General features: G+C 45.5%; 1 protein-coding gene across 4 annotated transcripts in view; it reads left to right on the plus strand.

Moving 5' to 3' along the window:
* STMND1 (stathmin domain containing 1) overlaps positions 1–19426 on the plus strand; it is a 143865-nt gene that overhangs the window by 46877 nt on the left and 77562 nt on the right. The window contains exon 1 of one of the 4 annotated variants that reach the window (XM_029590703.1): positions 11595–11762. The exons of the other annotated variants lie outside the window; for them this stretch is intronic. Within the exon in view, the coding sequence (XP_029446563.1) occupies positions 11613–11762 (150 nt within the window). The 5' untranslated portion in view covers positions 11595–11612. Of the gene's footprint in view, positions 1–11594; positions 11763–19426 lie in introns of those variants that run through there. 4 annotated transcript variants of the gene reach the window in all.

The raw sequence follows: 19426 nt of genomic DNA on the forward strand, positions 1-19426 counted from the left end.
ACAGTTCTCGCACAACAACCTCAATATCTGTCTTCCCAATATCAACTCTCCAGTCTCCCTTTCCTCGTTTGAGTCCTCATCTTCCCTAGAAGTAGAGAACATACTTAAGAAAATGAAACCATCAACACATCCCTCTGAAACTATTCCCTCTAAACTCCTACTATCTATACACAATGTAATCGCCAAACCCATTTCAAATATTCTCAACTGTTCCCTAGAGCATGGCTTTGTCCCAAATTTTCTGAAACAAGCTATAGTTAAACCGCTACTCAAAAAATCCAACCTTGACCCCACCACTCTTTCTAATTACAGACCGGTGTCCAACCTACCCCTCCTAGCTAAAGTTCTTGAGAAGCTGGTGAACTCACGCCTATCCGATCACCTTGAACAGAACAACATCCTCCCTCCTACCCAATATGGTTTCAGGAAGCATTTAAGTACTGAAACATTGCTCCTCTCCCTACACAATACCCTTATCAAAGGAACCGACTCCGGATCCTCCTACCTTATCGCATTACTTGACATCTCGGCTGCGTTTGACACAGTCAATCACGATGTCCTACTCAACATACTCAGAAATATTGGGATCACTGGCAAGGCCATTGATTGGATTCAATCTTATCTCCAAAATTGCATTTTCACTGTCACAATGGACAACAATGAATCTGATCCCATCAGTCTTCCCCAAGGTGTACCCCAAGGTTCCTCACTCTCATCCACGCTATTTAATATATACATGCTTCCCCTTACCACGCTTCTCACTAACCTGCACATCAAGCATTTTATTTATGCTGACGATGTGCAAATCATCTTCCCTTTCTCTGACACCATCCAAACTGCTTTACACAGCTGGGAATCCTGTCTTTCCTCCATCAACCAACTCCTAAAGGACATGCACCTAGCTCTTAATTCCAACAAGACTGAGCTATTAATCATATCTAATAGGCAATCGATCCCAGACATCCCTCCTGCTTACTCAGCTACCAACTTCCCATCGCACACTTGCAACTTAGGAGTTATTATTGATAATCAACTCTCATTTAAACCATTCATCAAATCCATCATAAAAGACTGCTATTTTAAACTCCAAACAATAAAGAAACTCAGACCCCTACTACACTTCAATGATTTCCGTACAGTCCTCCAAGCTATTATTTTATCAAAGATTGACTATTGTAATGCGCTCTTACTTGGCATGCCTGCAACACACACTAAGCCACTTCAACTCCTACAAAATGCCGCCGCTCGGATATTGTCAAACACAAAGAAAAGAGATCACATCACCCCCACACTTATTGAACTACATTGGCTCCCTATACAGTCACGAATTCTTTATAAAACACTCTCGATCATACATAAGAGTCTAGTAAATTCCAACCTCAACTGGCTTAACCCCCCCCTCTTACCTCGTACCTCCAAGAGACCTACACGCCCAGCCCTCCAAGGAACACTCCATGCCCAATCTATTAAATCTTTTAAACTCTCCTCCACTATTAACAGAGCCTTTTCTCTTGCCGGCCCCACCATATGGAACTCACTGCCCCATGATATTCGCATAGAGACCTATACCCCCACTTTCAAAAAGAAACTTAAAACCTGGCTCTTTCAGCAAGCCTACTCCATCTCACCCCCTATTACATAAACCCCCCTATGAATGTTATACTGATATCTTGGTATGAACGCCTTTATGTCTGCTGATTTTGTACTTTGCACTATCATGTATATAGTTATAGTTATAGTTATATTCCATAGCATCTACCCATTGATGCCTGTTATATGTAAGGGCTCCTCCCAAAAATTATTTATATGTTGCCTAGTTCATCATATTATATTATGTTATCTGTTATATGTACGGACACTGCCCAATGGTTTTTTGTTCACTGTGAACCGATACGATGTGCAAACGGATATCGGTATAAAAGAAATGTTAAATAAATAAATAAATAAATTTCTCTGGACTTTACCACCAAGTTCCACCCCCTAGGCCAACGGTCAGGTGGAACTTACGAATCAGACTTTAAAACAATTTCTACGGCTATATTTCAACTCCCATCAGGATGACTGGGCGGCACTTCTCTCCTGGGCTGAATTCTCTCACAACTTGCATGCCGGTACCTCAACAGGGGCATCCCCTTTTCAGATTGTATTTGGCCGTCAGCCCAGGCCGTCAGCCCAGGCCGTCAGCCCAGGCCGTCAGCCCAGGCCATCCTTGCCAGTGCCCCTACCTGTTCCATTGCCGGCGGCCCAGCTCAACGGCCCAGCTCAACTAATCTTCTAAAGAAAATGAAACCCTCCCTCCACCCCGAAGATTCCATCCCCACAAAATCGCTCCTTGCTATTCCAGATGCCATAGCTAAACCTATCTCCGAAATTATTAATCGATCCCTCACCCTAGGTAAGGTCCCCGATGAACTGAAACAAGCCACCCTCAAACCCATTCTAAAGAAACCTAATTTGGACCCTGCAGTCCCAGCTAACTACCGACCGATATCCAATCTTTCATTCATATCTAAACTCATGAAAAGAGTAGTTAACACCCAGCTTATAGAACATCTCGATAGTCACAACTTGCTTTTCCCCTTCCAATTCGGCTTTCGAAAATTCTTCAGTACTGAAACCTTGCTAATATCTCTTACTGACACAATTCTCAAAGGGTTAGATAAAGGCCAATCTTACATCCTGGCCTTGCTAGACATCTCTGCGGCCTTTGAAACCGTCAACCATAATCTCCTTATCAATCGCCTCTCAGATATCGGTATTGCAGACTCAGCCCTAAACTGGTTGTCCTCCTTCTTAGACAACCACTTCTACAAAGTCAAAATAGGCAATCATGAATCTAACTTGGTCAAGTTATCACATGGTGTTCCCCAAGGCTCTTCCCTCTCCCCTACCCTCTTTAACATTTACGTTTTACCCCTATGCCAATTGCTTGCAGATCTTGGACTCACACACTATGTATATGCAGATGATGTCCAGATACTTCTTCCTATCACCGATTCTGTAACAAATGCCCTTAAATTATGGGATAAATGCCTATCCTCAATCAATAGCCTTCTCACCAACCGCAACCTCACCCTTAAGTCCTCGAAAACTGAACTACTCTACATTTCTCCTGCCCGCCACCCTCCCACTCCTCCACTCCCAACTCACCCCTTCTCACAACATGTCAGAGACCTGGGGGTCACCTTGGATGACTACCTCAATCTCCAAAAACACATAACCAACATTACAAGAGACTGCTTTTACAAATTACACATCCTGAAAAAATTAAGACCCCTCTTACACCATAACGACTTCCGTACTGTCCTCCAAACTACTTTATTTTCAAAAATCGACTACTGCAATACCCTACTTTTAGGATTGCCTGCGTCCACCACCAGACCTTTGCAGATGCTGCAAAATGCAGCAGCTAGAATTCTTACCAACTCCCGTAGATCAGATCATATCACACCAGTCCTCAGAGACCTCCACTGGCTTCCTATCCCAGCTAGAATCCTTCATAAAAGCCTATCTATCATCCACAAAACCCTACACAATAATGAGATTCACTGGCTTAATGACTCTCTCCAGTTTCATATCCCCAACAGGCCTACCAGATCTGCCTACCTAGGGATTCTTACTGCCCCCTCACACAAATCTGCCCAGCTCACTTCCACCCGAGAACGTGCTCTCTCCATCGCAGGTCCTACGTTATGGAACTCGATGCCACCAGACCTACGCCTGGAACACTGTCCAAACACCTTTAAAAAAAAAGTTAAAAACCTGGTTATTCAAACAAGCATTCACTTAATCCCATCCTAGTCTCTGCACTCCTACCAGTTTCCATAACTCTATCTATTTAACCCTTTATCCAACTAACTTTCCTATAGCCATCTCTGGTAAACACAAATATTATACATTGTCACAACAATTTGCTGCAACCACTAGGACTTTTGACTATCATACAGTTTTTGTAAATATATTATGTAATATAGTTGCTATCTCAACAAAGTTGTAAGTTTGCTGTATCCTTCCTGCTACTACTCTCACTTGGTCCCTTAGACCGTTCCGCATTCTCTCCCCGTTCCTTATGATCCCCTGTTAATTGTAACTTTATCCTTTCTTTCTCCCTACTAGTTTTTTGGCTTCCCAGTTGTATGTGAACCGATGTGATATTCATTTGAATGTCGGTATATAAAAGTTATAAATAAATAAATAAATAAAATAAATAACTGCAGCACAGTTGAAACAGCTCTGGGTTCATACCCAACAGATGCTACGTAAGGCAGCTCACTCTGCAAAGACATTTGCCGACAAGCATTGATGACCTGCTCACCAGTTCCGTCCAGGAGAAAAAGTGTGGTTAAGCACCAGGTACATCCATTTGAGAGTTCCCTCTATGCGACTAGCCCACTGTTACATTGGGCCTTTCTCGGTGCTGCGACAGTTAGGTCCTGTAACTTATCAGCTTCGTCTGCCTGCCACATTGAGAATCCACAACTCCTTCCACGTATCCCTTCTGAAGCCTTTGGTCCTCACTTGGCCTACCCGAAAAATTCCAAACGTTCCGCAGCCTAGGGCAGAGGAAGAAATCATATACCAAGTTCGTGAAGTTCTCGATGTCTGGAAATGAGGCGGCAGATGGGAATACCTCCTAGCTTGGGAGGGGTTCAGTCCTGAGGAGAATTCTTGGGAGCCTGCTCCGAACATTCTGGACAAGGATCTTATAAAAAAAACTTTCACACTAATCATCCAGGAAAACCCAAGCCTTCTATGGGGTGGCCTAAAGGAGGAAGTACTGTTATGGCCGCCAGCCGCGGCGGTCCGCAACCGGGGCCAGCCACTCACCTGCAGCGTCGGGACACTCCCGGGGTGCCCGCAGGAGTGGGCAGCCAGCTTCGACACTCACTTCACAGCCATGGCCGCTGCTAAGGCCTGGCCGCGTCTCCTGCTGACTTCCTATTGCATGCTGACTCCTCCCCCGCTGAGCCTGCCTAAGAGCCGTGTGTGCGGCTAAGCATTGTTCTTAAAGGGACCACGACAGACTGGGCAGGGAGGTGACTGGGGTGTGTGTGTGAGAGACAGAGACTGGGCAGGGAGGTGACTGGGGTGTGTGTGTGAGAGACAGAGACTAGGCAGGGAAATGACTGGGGTGTGTGTGAGAGACAGAGTCTGGGCAGGGAGGTGACTGGGGTGTGTGTGAGAGACAGAGTCTGGGCAGGGAGGTGACTGGGGTGTGTATGAGAGACAGAGACTGGGGTGGGAGGTGACTGGGGTGTGTGTGTGAGAGACAGAGACTGGGCAGAGAGGTGACTGGGGTGTATGTGAGAGACAGAGTCTGGGCAGGGAGGTGACTGGGGTGTGTGTGAGACAGAGACTGGGCAGGGAGGTGACTGGGGTGTGTGTGTGAGAGACAGAGACTAGGCAGGGAAGTGACTGGGGTGTGTGTGAGAGACAGAGTCTGGGCAGGGAGGTGACTGGGGTGTGTGTGAGAGACAGAGACTAGGCAGGGAAGTGACTGGGGTGTGTGTGTGAGAGACAGAGACTAGGCAGGGAAGTGACTGGGGTGTGTGTGAGAGAGAGACAGAGACAAGGCAGGGAAGTGACTGGGGTGTGTGTGAGACAGAGACTGGGCAGGGAGGTGACTGGGGTGTGTGTGAGAGACAGAGACTGGGCAGAGAGGTGACTGGGGTGTGTGTGAGAGACAGAGTCTGGGCAGGGAGGTGATTGGGGTGTGTGTGAGAGACAGAGACTGGGCAGGGAGGTGACTGGTGTGTGTGTGTGTGAGAGACAGAGACTAGGCAGGGAAATGACTGGGGTGTGTGTGTGAGAGACAGAGACTAGGCAGGGAAGTGACTGGGGTGTGTGCGTAAGTCCCGGGGCTTGCATGGAGAGGCGTGTCGGGGGGCATGTCGCGGGTGACGCGATGTTTCGGGGGAGGTGCCACGGGCGTGGTTTCGGGCTGGGGGCGTTCCGGGGGCGGGGCCGCGCCTTCCGGAACAGCCCCCAGGTCGGGTGATGGCGCGCCATCACCCGACCTGGGGGCTGTGGGTTAGGTAGGGCCGGGGGGGTGGGTTAGGTAGGGGAAGGGAGGCCAAGGTGAGGGGAGGGCGAAAAAAAGTTCCCTCCGAGGCCGCTCTGATTTCGGAGCAGCCTCGGAGGGAACGGAGGCAGGCTGCGCGGCTCGGCGCGCGCAGGCTGCCCAAAATCGGCAGCCTTGCGCGCTCCGAACCCGGATTTTAATGGATACGCGTGGCTACGCGTGTATCTATTGAAATCCCGCGTACTCTTGTTCGCGCCTGGTGCGCGAACAAAAGTACGCGTTCGTGCTAAATTATAAAATCTACCTCAGCACGTGCATACATTACACATGAATGCATGCTTTTTACAGCAAATCAAGTTGTGGAAATTAAATCTGAATTCTCTCTTTTTTTGGGTAGGGGGTCTGGAGCAAGTGGTAGAGGGAGTGGGTGAAAGTTGCTTGGAAGTACACACACAAGTAAGTATTATCATAAGTGAGATTACATGCATACATCAGCCAACTTTATAGAATACCAGCCTCCTCGCATAGACTGAGGGTTATTATGTGCACATGTTACAATTATTTAACACGTAAAATATATATGTATTTTTATAAAATAGGTGTATAAGCTATGCAGATCACTGCATTAAAAAAAATGTGCGGGTACTGGCGGCCGGTGCAGGGGTATTAGGCGCCCTAGGCAAACCTTCAGTCTTGCTGCCCCCCCCCCCCTCGACCCCAATCTCCTCTCTCCCAATAATGGTAAAACCAATATTTTGAAAAAGAATATTTCAAAATAGCTGACAACCAGAATAAATTTCAGTAATTAAAAACTCATATTTAAAAATTTTTTCCAAACACTAAAAAAAATTGCAAAACAGCAGACACACAAAAAACCGCCCAATGATTAAAACTAACAAGGATAGAAATCTTCCAGCTGTCCATACCTGGGAACTTTGATTAAAAGAGGGCCTGAAGGGGTGGGAAGGGGGTTGTTGTGTACAACTTTTATCCTCTTTCTTTCTCACTTACACACACACACACACACATGTTCTCTCCATGCACACAGGCTCTCTGACACAGTCTCTCACTCTCACATATACACATTCCCTTTCTCTTTCTCACACACACACCCTCACTCACTCCCATAAGTTCCCTCTCCCTCTCATTCACATATACCTTAGGTTCCTCCTCTCACTCAGACACTAACCCTCGCTCCCTCACATTGGGTTCATCTCTCTCTATAACTCACACATGCCCTCACACACACTCTCTCTCTCTCTCGCTCACACACACACACACAGACACACACAACACATATCCTCACTCACAAAGTCTCCCTCTCTCATTCACACACAGGGTCCTTCTCTTACTCAAACACACAAGCTCACACTCTCAGACACTCCCACAGGCTCCCTCTCTATAACACACACACCCTCACTGCTCACAGGTGCCTTATCTCTCTCCTTCACACATAACGCCCTCCCTCTCTCATATACACACCATACTAATTCGTTCTCAGTTAAATACAAATGCAAGTCTCTCTTGGTCTGATATTCTAGGCTTGTCTCTTCTGTGTCTTCGCCAGAATGACACCCCCACAGCTCTCCCGGGCCTTTTCTCTCCTTCTTCAGCCGCAGGCAGGATGGGCTCCGCCTGCGTCTCTCCCGAGCCTCTCTCCCCTGCCTCTTCAGCCACAGCAGGGATGGGCTACACCCAAGGCTCTCTTCCCTGCCTCTTCAGCTGTGGCCTGGATGGCCTCTACCCGCATCTCTCCCTGGCCTCTCTCCCCTGCCTCTTCAGCCGTGGCTGGGATGGGCTCCATCTGTGGCTCACGGCCCTATATTCTCTGCTTCGTTGGTCATGGGCAGAATGGGCTCTGCCCACAGCCTCACTGCCTGGGACTTTCTTCCCTGCTTGTTGGCTGCAGCCCTGCTGGGCCTTTCTTCTCTGGGTCTATGGCCACCGGGACAGGGGCTTGTGCTGGCAATTTTTAGCACCCCCTAAGTTTTAGCACCCTAGATGATCGCCTAGTTTGCCTAATGGACACGCCGGCCCTGCGCACTGAAGAACACAAGTGTACATTCATGATGGTAATATGTATTATTTTACAAACTGTGTGGCTCCTGTCACACAGTTTATAAAATAAAGGCATAACTTGAGGTGCACTTACTAGTCCATATATGTGCTGACCTACGCACACTATTGAAATTACTCTCTATGAACTCTCTCTGAAGAGACCCGGTAGAAAAAAAACAAAGCACATCTCTAATGGGGAGTGGAAATCCAAATAAACTGTATTCGATGGGGGGAGAAAGGCTGATGTGCACGGAGCAGGAGAGAGACCTTGGGGGTGATAGTGTCTAATGATCTGAAGTCGGCGAAACAATGTGACAAGGCGATAGCTAAAGCCAGACGAATGCTGGGCTGCAAAGAGAGAGGAATAACGAGTAAGAAAAGGGAAGTGATTATCCCCTTGTACAGGTCTTTGGTGAGGCCTCACCTGGAGTACTGTGTTCAGTTCTGGAGATCGTATCTCCGAAGGGACAGAGACAGGATGGAAGCAGTCCAGAGAAGGGCGACCAAAAAGGTGGATGGTCTTCATCAAATGACTTATGAGGAGAGATTGAAGAATCTAAATATGTATACCCTGGAGGAAAGGAGGAGCAGAGGTGATATGATACAGACTTTCAGATACTTGAAAGGTTTTAATGATCCAAAGACAACGACAAACCTTTTCCGTCAGAAAAAAATCAGCAGAACCAGAGGTCACGATTTGAAGCTCCAGGGAGGAAGGCTCAGAACCAATGTCAGGAAGTATTTCTTCAAGGAGAGGGTGGTGGATGCCTGGAATGCCCTTCCAGAGGAAGTGGTGAAGACCAGATCTGTGAAGGACTTCAAAGGGGTGTGGGATAAACACTGTGGATCCATAAAGTCTAGAGGACGTGAATGAAGAGTGGGTGGCTCACGGGAATGACGGTTACTGCCTGGAGATAATACCTTTATTCAATAAACATACACACGGTTAATGCGACTCCAACATTGCTCTAAGCTTCAACGGCAAGAGGAAATGTGGAAAAAGATTTGCATTCACAAAAAAGCGGGGAGTAGCTGGCTTGTTACAGCGGTTACTACCCCAAAACAAATAAGCCTGGTACTTCACTTTCAATGCATATCCAGCATAGCTCTCTGCTTCAACGGCAAGGGAGAATGACTGATACATCACACATATCCAGCATAGCTCTCTGCTTCTACGGCAGGGGAGAAAGTCAGATACTTCACTTTCAATGCATATTCAGCATAACTCTCTGCTTCAACGGCAGGGGAGAAAGTCAAATACTTCACTTTCAATGCATAACTCTCTGCTTCAACTGCAGGGGGAATGAAGAAAAGTAGATCTATATACAGACAACAACCAACAAGGTCTGAATTATTTAGTCTGGTTAAACAAATAAGCATGGGTATAGCTTGCTTATTGCGGCGGTTACTACCCCTAACTAATTAAGCTAGATATTTCACTTAGAGGCAGTTCCAACACTGCTCTCTACATTAATGGTGGGGGTGGAAGGGAAATAGAATCAAAAGGTTACTAAGAGCCAAGAGTAACAGATAAGAATGAGAAAAAAAAAAGTGCAAAACTTGCTGGGCAGATTGGATGGGCCATTTGGTCTTCTTCTGCCGTCATTTCTATGTTTCTATGTTTCTATGATGTCCGTATTCAGTTAGCCGATGAGCAGACAAATTATCTGGCTAGTTAGCCAAATAACTTGTCCCAGATATTCGGTGGGATATTTGTTATTCTAGCATGAATTTGGAGGTAAACAGGCTGGGAACAAATACTTGATGGGTGTGTGGCTTATTTCAGAGTCAGCTCTTCAGCCTTTTTGTTTTGGATAGCATTAGATGGTGGTATGAAGTTCGAGAATTTGGCAGAGTTTATGAATGTGTTGAAGCTTATCTGCATTGTTATGAATCTTAATTTATTAATCAATTCTCTTTTATGTGGTTGAGGCACTTAGTGTGGCTGGGTTTAAAAAAAGGTTTGGATAAGTTCCTGAAGAAGAAATCCATAAACTGCTATTAATAGGGAATAATCACTCCATGTTGCTGGCATTGGTAGCTTAGGATATTTTAATGTTTGGGTACTTGCCAGGTACTTGTGACTTGGATTGGCCACTGTTGGAAACAGGATACTGAACTTGATGAACCTTTGGACTGATCCAGTATGACCTATCTTATGTTCTTATCTTTGTAAACCACTGCAACCTTTTTTGTGAGTTTGTGGTATAAAAATAATTTTAAATAAATAAACATTCCCCTGAATATACTTGCCTAAAATTATCCGGATGTAGCCGGATAATGTAGCCATATCACTAAAAAACCTAACCAGCTATGTTTGAATATGACTGATTAGGTTTTTAAGTTTCCGACCTTATGTGGATGGATATCTTGCTCCTTAACTGGATATTTGCAAAGATATCTGGTTAAGTGGTATATTAATAGGAAAAAAAAAGATGTGAAGGGGTCCATGGCTGATTTCCTCCCTCCACCACTCAAATTTCATATATAGTCCTGCTAAACTGTACGCCCTCCAGCCCCTCCTAAATTTGAAAATTAATGTTCTGCAGTCAGCAGGTCAGGCCCTCCCCCAGTTCTGTTTATTAAAATGTTTTGGGCCGGCCCTTCCAATCCCCTTGGACCCACTTCCCCCAACACTAAAAACCTTTGGCAGAAGGTACTACTTCTGTCAGAAGCAGCACTGGAAGCCTCAGCTATCCTCAGATTATGCTTCCAGCAGTGCTTAAAGACCAGAGATGGAGATGCAAACACGTAATGGAGAAGAGGGGGATGATGCAGGAGAGGTGGAGGGCAATGGGAAAAGGATTGAAAGGGCTACTGGTTAGTGAAGAATGGTAAGAGTGGGACTTGGGGGGGAGGAAGGGTTGATGGAATAAAGACAATAGTGCTCTGTTGCACCATCTACTTTTTGACCCACCCTTTGATTTTTACCTGGCCATAAAACAATGGCACATAATAAAGTAGCGTTACCAGTCCAACTCTATAACTTTTAGCCATCCTTATCCAAGGTCATAGTGCAATTTTGAATTCAAAGGGTCTCTAAAAACGAACAGAATTACCTGTTCCTTCTTATTTACCCGAGGAATTTTTTTTCCGATTCATGTTTTGGTCTGGGACACAACAAAACCAAGCTACTTCGAGAACCTGGACCTCAACCGGTCCCTCACTGAGGTAAGTAGACATATTTGATTGCCCTAATAATACAGACATTTTCAATTCTTTCTCTGGCACTTTTCTTCTGGTCTCTCAGACCGGGCTAGTCGCCCACTGTCTCCCTACTGCAAAGTCCCTTGTTTGGACACGTTTCCCTGGGGCAGCGCTCGCTCCCGCCTCACGTGCCCCGCCACCGTGAGCACATGCAGGTGCTGGCACGCGGGGCGCTCGCGCAGGAGATTCCCTCCGGGAATAGCAGCTACCCGCTCACCACCCCAGCTTTTAAGATTCCCAGTGTGCCGTAATGATGTCATTTATTGTAGCAACGGCTCCTGGCAACAGCGGAGTCCCTAGTGACGGCTCGCAGGGAGGCTATAAAATGTCTCGGACCGCCGGCCGGCATTGGCCGGCTGGAGGCGCTCGCGCTGCTGCTGCCGCCTTGAGCGCATCAATGGGCTGCGGCAATTCTACAGCTGTGCGCGCAGCTGGAGACCCGCGGAACGGCTGGGACCGAGGAAAGAAAGCCAAGGTAATGTCGTCGCACCAAAAGAAAAAGAACTTCCTGATCGTCCGAAAAGCAGTCAATGAATAAATAAATAGAAAGAAACAGGGTTGGTCAGGTCGATTCCCTCCAGTACCGGCGTGGCTCACAGGGTAATGTACGTAGCTGTTCTGACTCCTACGTCTGAAAAGAAATGATTACTATACTTTGAAGAGGGGTAGGGGTTGGAGGTCATGTTTAGTTTAATACAGCATCATGTACTGTTAGTCTACAAGAATTCAGCTTCTGAAGGTCGAAACACTGAAACGCATTCTGATTTGAAAGTAGACTCAAGATATTTAGAAGTAAGACTAATAAGCTCTCTAGAGGACCAGTGTGCTGTGCTGGTGAGTTCTGGCCAAGGGGAAAAGAGAAGAATGTGATGAACATATGGACAAATATTTAATGAAAAAGCTAGTTATTCTTCTCCTTTTGAGCTAACAGATTCAGGAACTTGTTCCAGGCCCTTCAAAATTCAAGAAACAATTAGTGTCACATACGGTCTAACACAGCAGCAGCTTCTATGGGGCTTGACTTATCAAACATCATTACTACTATCAGGTTCCCTACATTTTCTTTGTGATGTACGCTTTGATTGTACTGCTGGAGGTGCAGGGGAGATATGATGCAGATCTTCAGATACCTGAAAGGTTCTAATGATGCACAAACTTCAAATCTTTTCCTTTGGAAAGTAAACTGTAGAACTAGGGGTCGCAAAATGAAACACCAGGAGGATGACTTAGAACCAACGTCAGAAAATATTTCTTCACGGAGAAGGTGATGGATGCCTGGAATGCCCTCCCAGGAGAGGTGGTGAGGATGAAAACAACAGTAAATAAATTCAGAAGGGCATGGGATAAACACTGCGGATTACTAGAGGTTGGAAATGAAGAAAAGGATGCCTGGGGATAACCTGCACAGAATGGCAGTTACTACCCTTAACAGAAGGCATGGGCATTACCAGGGTTTAGTTGGTAGACAAAAAGGAACTGGAATTGTAGGGGGGGAGGTAAGGTGGAGCAGGGCTAGAGCCAAGTTTGACTGGTGTAAAGGGGCAGGCAGGGCTGGTGCAACCATTAGGCAGGACCACCAGGGTACCAAGGGCACCATTTTGAAAATGTGAAAGAAGGGGTGAGTGAGAGAGAGAGATTGTAAGAGTGTTACCATAACTCTATATATCTACCACTGTCAAAGGGCACAGTCAACTCAGGGTGGGTTTGGAGGAGGGGGCGGTGTTGCAATCGTCTGCCACAGATCCTTGCACTGGCCTTGGGGACAGGGTTGGATGTGAAAACTATCTCCAAAACACACGCACATTCCTAAAGGCATTCTTCACACTCTTAACATGCTCGATGAGCATTGGTGGGTGAAGGACAGCTGGGGATTCAGCACTGGTGGGAACTGGGTTGGAGGATTACTGAGGTGAGGAGAAGGAGGAGTGTAGAGAGAACTGGCCTCTTTCTCTCTAATTTCCTCCTCCTCTCTAGTCTGGTAGTCTTGATCCTCCAACCTCAGACCCTCATGAATCTCCCAATGGTCCTCATTCCCCCTCCCCCCCCCAGCTTCCTGTTTCCTGCAATACAGGAGGAGAAGGGGGTGAGGGTGGGGGGATAATAGGAGGAGAGGGGCTGGATTAAGGAGCAGAGTGTCTGTTCTCTGTCTACTCCAGGTTTAACCCCTCCCCTTCGATTCCCTGCAGGCTGACTGGAGGGGAAGAGCAAGAGAAGAACACCCCTGCTTCTCTGCCACTTAAGCCTGAAAAGAAGTGCTAGAACTTCACTCTGGGCTGTTCCCCCACAAATTAAACCCTGGGGGTTACTACTCTTAACAGAAGGCTTGGGGGCAACTTGCATGGAGTGGCAGTTACAACCATAAGCAACTTGCTTGGATTCGATGGACCATTTGGTCTTTATCTGCTGTCATTATCATATTACTATGTATAATATTTTACATTCCGTACAATACAAACATGACATTTTCATTTATAGTGAAAAGAATTGTGGTTGCCCTGTTAATCCACTTGGATAGTAGAATTAAGGGTCAAAAAAACAAGTTATAGGGCAGTATTTCCCAACTTTTTTCAAGCCCAAGGCAAATCTACATTATAAAAAATGTTTAGTGGCACACCAGCTTCCACAAAGCATCCAGTGCGAACACGCAGAGGACTCGTATGGTCAAAGGAAGAGCTAGGGAAGCACTGAAAGCCCCACCAGTCTCAATTCCAATTTTTAAAACAAAGGGAGAGAGGTGGCAGAGGCACACAAGAACTCATCACAATTGGCCAGTTCCCTCTATATACAAGCACAGGAGAAGGGAGAAGTTGGTGTGATGGGGGCAGCCGGTTCAGTTAGTTACTTTGAGTGCTGCATACTTCTGCTAGTGCTCCTCTAGTGCTGCTGCTGCCGCCAACATTCAGAATGAGTTGCATCCAGTGCTCGGTGCACACTCTCCTCATCTCACTCAGCCTGAGGCAGAAGTTGGAAGGACTCAAAGGAGGAAGCTCAGAAGGGAGAAGATGAGGAGTTGCTGAGTGCCCTGTATGTCCCGCACAAAGCGAAGTCTGGCTATCCATACCCTACATACTGCCCAGTGGATTACCACACTGGCTCATGCTTTGCTGTGGCTAGGAAGAAGTATGCATGGTACACGTTTTATTGTATGTTTCAAGTGACATTTTTTTTACTGTTGTACATTGCTTTGGACGATTTAAGTCGGGAAAGCAGTAAAAAAAAAAGAAAACCTTTTTCAAATGTGATGGCCCCACATATATACTGTGTGTGTGTGTATGTAGTAAAAAAAAATATATTTAAGGCATACTAATTAATAGTGTTTTCCTAATAAATGAATAACAAAAGAACAAAATGGGAACACTATGAGAATTTACAGAAAATCAAGGTAAAATATTAATTTATTAATTTTTTTTACAAAATTACTTTTTTACAAAATTTGAAAGAAATACAAAAAAATGTTAGGAAAAAATATTAATTATCACTGCAAAATGAAGGTGCATGAACATCTATACTGGAAATAGTAATTAATCCCTGTAAAGTCCTTATGAAAAGTCCCAATGAAAGTACTATAGGAAATGAGGACCTTCTTCTGAAATTTTAGAGAATAGTTGCTTGTTGAAAAGTTTAATGCAGTTATTTTTAAACTGGACAATTTCAGCAGGAATCTTATGTAGATGAAAATGTCCCAAACCAAACACAGGCTGCACCAACAGGAGTCTGTGTCAGAAAAGTTATTCACAGGTGAATACATCCCGACAAAAGGCCTCAAGATGTTTCACCAATACTGGCTTTTTTTTAGGGGAGAAAATAATGTCTGAGATACTGGATGCTGTGAAACAAACATGAATGTATAAATGTGTATAAGAATCCATACTAAAACCTAAGGGCAAATCCTACGCCTGGCGAATCCAGAAGTTACGATTGCGACCGGGAATTGCGCGGGCTGTGCAGATTTCAAGAGGCCCGCAGCCACGCACGTATCTCCCGGTATGCTCATTGGAAAGGATTTCACAAAAATGGGTGGGCCGAGGATGGGGTCTGGAAGGGGCATGGGCAGGCTTGGACAGCCCCATTATGTCAGAGTCAGGCACATGCGCGTGCTGGGATCCGACGAGCACGTAATTTGCTGCTACTATGGACAGCGGGTAAGTAGTAAAATAAAAAAATTAGGGGCTAGTGGGGTAAAAGGGCGGCAGGTTAGGGGGTTTAGGAAGTCTGCTCCTTTACAGGGGCAAACTGAGAGGGAAAAGGGAAATAGGCCCCACTGCATCGCCGCACGGATCTACTAAAATCCCCCTACTTACATGTGTGAGACGGCATTAGCGCGCACATGCGTGCATTGATACAAAATTGTGCGCTCATGTGCGCGGTCGGTGTAGCAGACTTTTATAACGTGCGCATATACGTGCACATGTTATAAAATCAGCGCGTCCGTATACATGTGCTGGCAAACGCGCGCACATGAGTGCTTGCGCGCGACTCTAAAAATCTACCTTTCACTGTATTATATAAAAAAACATTGTATTATATAAAAATGCAAGAATACTTAACAAAGTATTGTATGACTTCAATAGGATAACTGATCGGTACTAGCGCGACATTACCAAACATGTCAAAACAGGGTTTCTCAACATAGTTTACTTGTATTTCAAACTATCTGCAAACATAAAAATTATCCACCAATAGCATGATTCAAATCTGGATAGCCAACATACTAAACATGCTAAAAATATATTAAACATAATGAAAAATATGTAAAAAAGAAACTCAATTGGGCAGAGCTTACTGCGGCGTTCAGGGCTTCAGAGAATGTCAAAGCGGGAGCCGAAAACCAGTTTGTTCCCACGATATCGGGTTGTCTTTTAAATGAAAACAGCCGTAAAGCAGTGTGAATGAAAACCAGAGCTGTAAAGCAGTGTGAATGAAAATAATTTTTTTTTTTTTTTGAAAAATGTTTGTGAAGGTTTTGCAAATAAGTTCCTTTAGTCAAAGTATTATATTTAAACAGGTCTAAGCTAATAAGAATGTTTTTAATATTAAATAGTCTGTAAAACTAAAAATAAGAAAAATGACTGAAAACAAACAAAATGACCATACAAGAAAACTGTGAAGGAAATTTTTGCTATGAAAATTTTTATTCCTGAATATTAATAAAATTTAGATTACTATAAAAAAACTTATGGATTAATGCTCTATCAGGGTCATTGATTAAAATGTGTTAGGGCATTATCGTGGGTGTTAGCGTCCTAACGCCCACTATAAAGCATGTGTTATTTTTCGCACTACATGATGCAAATGCAAATTCCAAATATTTAGTCAAAGGGGAGGAGTTTATGCAGATGAGGGATGTTCAAGTTGTATGTGATAGTGTAATACATGTTATCATGCTGGGAATAACTACACCTTTTTTCCTGCTGTTAAACTGTGTGATATGCTTGAAATGGGAATCCTGTTTTGGGCAGGGGGAAAGGGAACGAGAGAGAGAGAGAGAGAGAGAGAGAGAGAGACACAGACAGACTCTGGGATGGCACACATATTTGTCATTTATTTATACCACTATAGGAGGGTCATCTAGTTAATCAAGGTGAGAGTACATTGTAAAAATCTCATTTTTGAGTACATTTCCTCATTCCAAATCAATCAAATCTTCACTGATGTGTACTGTGCAGTTTGTACCTTTGATTGTGCATGTAAAACTGCCCCCAAAACCTAGACCACCACCAAAACCTCACCTCGAGTTACTGGATGACCCTCCTATTGTGGTACAAAAAGTAGACTAGTATATAAAGAGTATATGTGTGTGTGTGTCTGTCTGTCTCTAACAAGCATTGCAGTAACTCAAAAATTACTCAAACCATACTCCCTTTTTTAATCACAGGTGTTATTCATACAAAATTTATAGCATTTTGATGAATCTAGGAGTTTATTAGCAAAAATGATTGTGTGAATGAACGTTTATAAATGCATTTTATAAATATGGAGTATTAAATGAATCAAAATCTAGCAAAGTATTATTTTCTTAAAAAACATGGTACGTCAATTTCAACTTGCACACCCTCGAAAACCCAGACCACCGGGAAGAGGTCCCGGAGGGGGCCCTTTGAAGGGGGGTACTGTTACGTTCATCGGTCGCAGACGGCTGTGACCGCTCTGCCTCACCTCTCTTTTACCCTTTTCCTCCTCCATTGGAAGGATGGCTGCCTCCACTGCTGTTTGCCGAACTCCTCGGCGTCTCAGAGCCAGCATGGGTGTCCCCGTCCGCCATGCTTCTTCCTGAGGCCTCCTAGGGTGCACGCGCGCAAGCTGCACACATTCTTAAACACGTCATGGTAGGAACCTCGGGGGCGGCCCCACCGCATGACATCATTACCTCTGGGTATTTAAACCTCTGCTCTGCTCCAATACAACGAGTTAGCAAGGACTTTGGTTTTGCCACTCTGGCCGCTTCTAAGCTGCTTGCTTGGATTCCTCACTACCCTCTGGGGTATTTCGCTACCTTCTGAAGCTCTGGGTACCCGCTCCTCGGAGGCCCCTCGCTTCTACTTGCCCTCCGGGGTTATTCAGCCTAACCGTCAGGACACCTGCCCCTTGGGGGTCTTGTCTGTTTTATTCCAGGTACCCTCAGTGTTCCTAGATCAGGGGTGGGCAATTCCAGTCCTCGAGGGCCACAAACCTGTCGAGGTTTTAGGATATCCTAATGAATATGCATGACATAGATTTGCATACAACTGAGGCAGAGTGCATGCAAATCTCTCTCGTGCATATTCATTAGGGATATCCTGAAAACCAGACTGGTTTGTGGCCCTCGAGGACCGGAATTGCCCACCCCTGTCCTAGATACTTGCTCCTCGAGGGTCTATCCTGCTCTGGGTATCCTGCACCTCAGACCACGGGTCCTTCTCTTCACTCGACTACTGAAAGAAGCTATCATCGCTGCTACCCAGTGAGTACTACTACGCTCCAAGCTCTCCTCGCTCCACCCTTCAGGTTCACGGCCTATCCCACGCTGTGGAATCTGGGTGAGATCATCAACTATCTGGAGCCTTACTGTGATATCACTGGACTACAGCACTGTCCGTTCCTCTGTGTCCTTTCCTCTGTGTCTGCTTGCTATTGAGTCTAGCCTATCATTGTGGTTCCCCACGGGGCCCCTCCCTGTGGGAGGAGTCATCGCCACTTCGACCAAGAGTCCACAATATGTCACAAACCCAACAATGGGCTTCCAAAATGGTGTTTTTAAATAGCAAACTATACATCCATTTTATAGTCCCAACAAGCAGATGAACACTTCAAATTAAGTGTAACCCCTTTTTTAAGGGAGTGGTAACTCTCTTCAGGGCACATAACTAATTTATATATTTGGGGCTGCTCCCACTAGCATTTCACATCTTACACTGACTCTCAATCCCTGTGGGGAATTTTTTTTTGTGGGGGGAAGCTCTTGCTTATGGCCCAGACAATGAAAAAAGGTCACCAGTGTATATCTTTGCAGTGTATCTGTGTTTCCCATGAGATGAGATGCAGCAATGAGTACATAGGACCAGAACTGGCTGTAAAATAATAGTTTACTGATTCATGAAGTTAAATAAAGTCCATTGTCCAAAACGAGTGTTCATCTGACTGTTGATATATGATTTTCTGCATGGTAGGTAGTTATCCATATTACAGACATCTGGTTAGAGCTCATGGTGATTTTAAATGTGCATACTCTCCCAGCGGCTGTTCCCTTGGAGTCCTAGAGTTATGACCATCGGTCGCAGACGGCTGCGACCGCATCTTCTCACATCCTGCACTGCCTTGTTTCCCTCTCCGGGCCTGCTCGCGACAGGGTCTAGCCTCTGCCGCCGCGTAACTCATGGTTCCTTATGGCGGTCGGGATGCCGCCACCACCCATACTGACTCCGGGCCTTCCTAGGCGCGCACTTGCTCCACTGGGCTCTCTTTTGAAGCTGCTACGGCGGGAACCTCAGGGAAGACCCTGATTGATGATGTCAAAGGATCAGGGTTCTTAACTCTGCCTTCGCCCCCTGCTAGCGGACTTGGCAACGAGTTCCATCGCTACTCTATGAGCTCCTGTCCTTCTGGACCTGTGGTGATCTTTGGACCCTTCTTGTACTCTGGACCATGGCAGGTACCCGCTCC

The sequence above is a fragment of the Rhinatrema bivittatum genome, chromosome 2 (genome assembly GCF_901001135.1).
Source record: "Rhinatrema bivittatum chromosome 2, aRhiBiv1.1, whole genome shotgun sequence".
In the NCBI taxonomy this organism is placed as follows: domain Eukaryota; kingdom Metazoa; phylum Chordata; class Amphibia; order Gymnophiona; family Rhinatrematidae; genus Rhinatrema; species Rhinatrema bivittatum.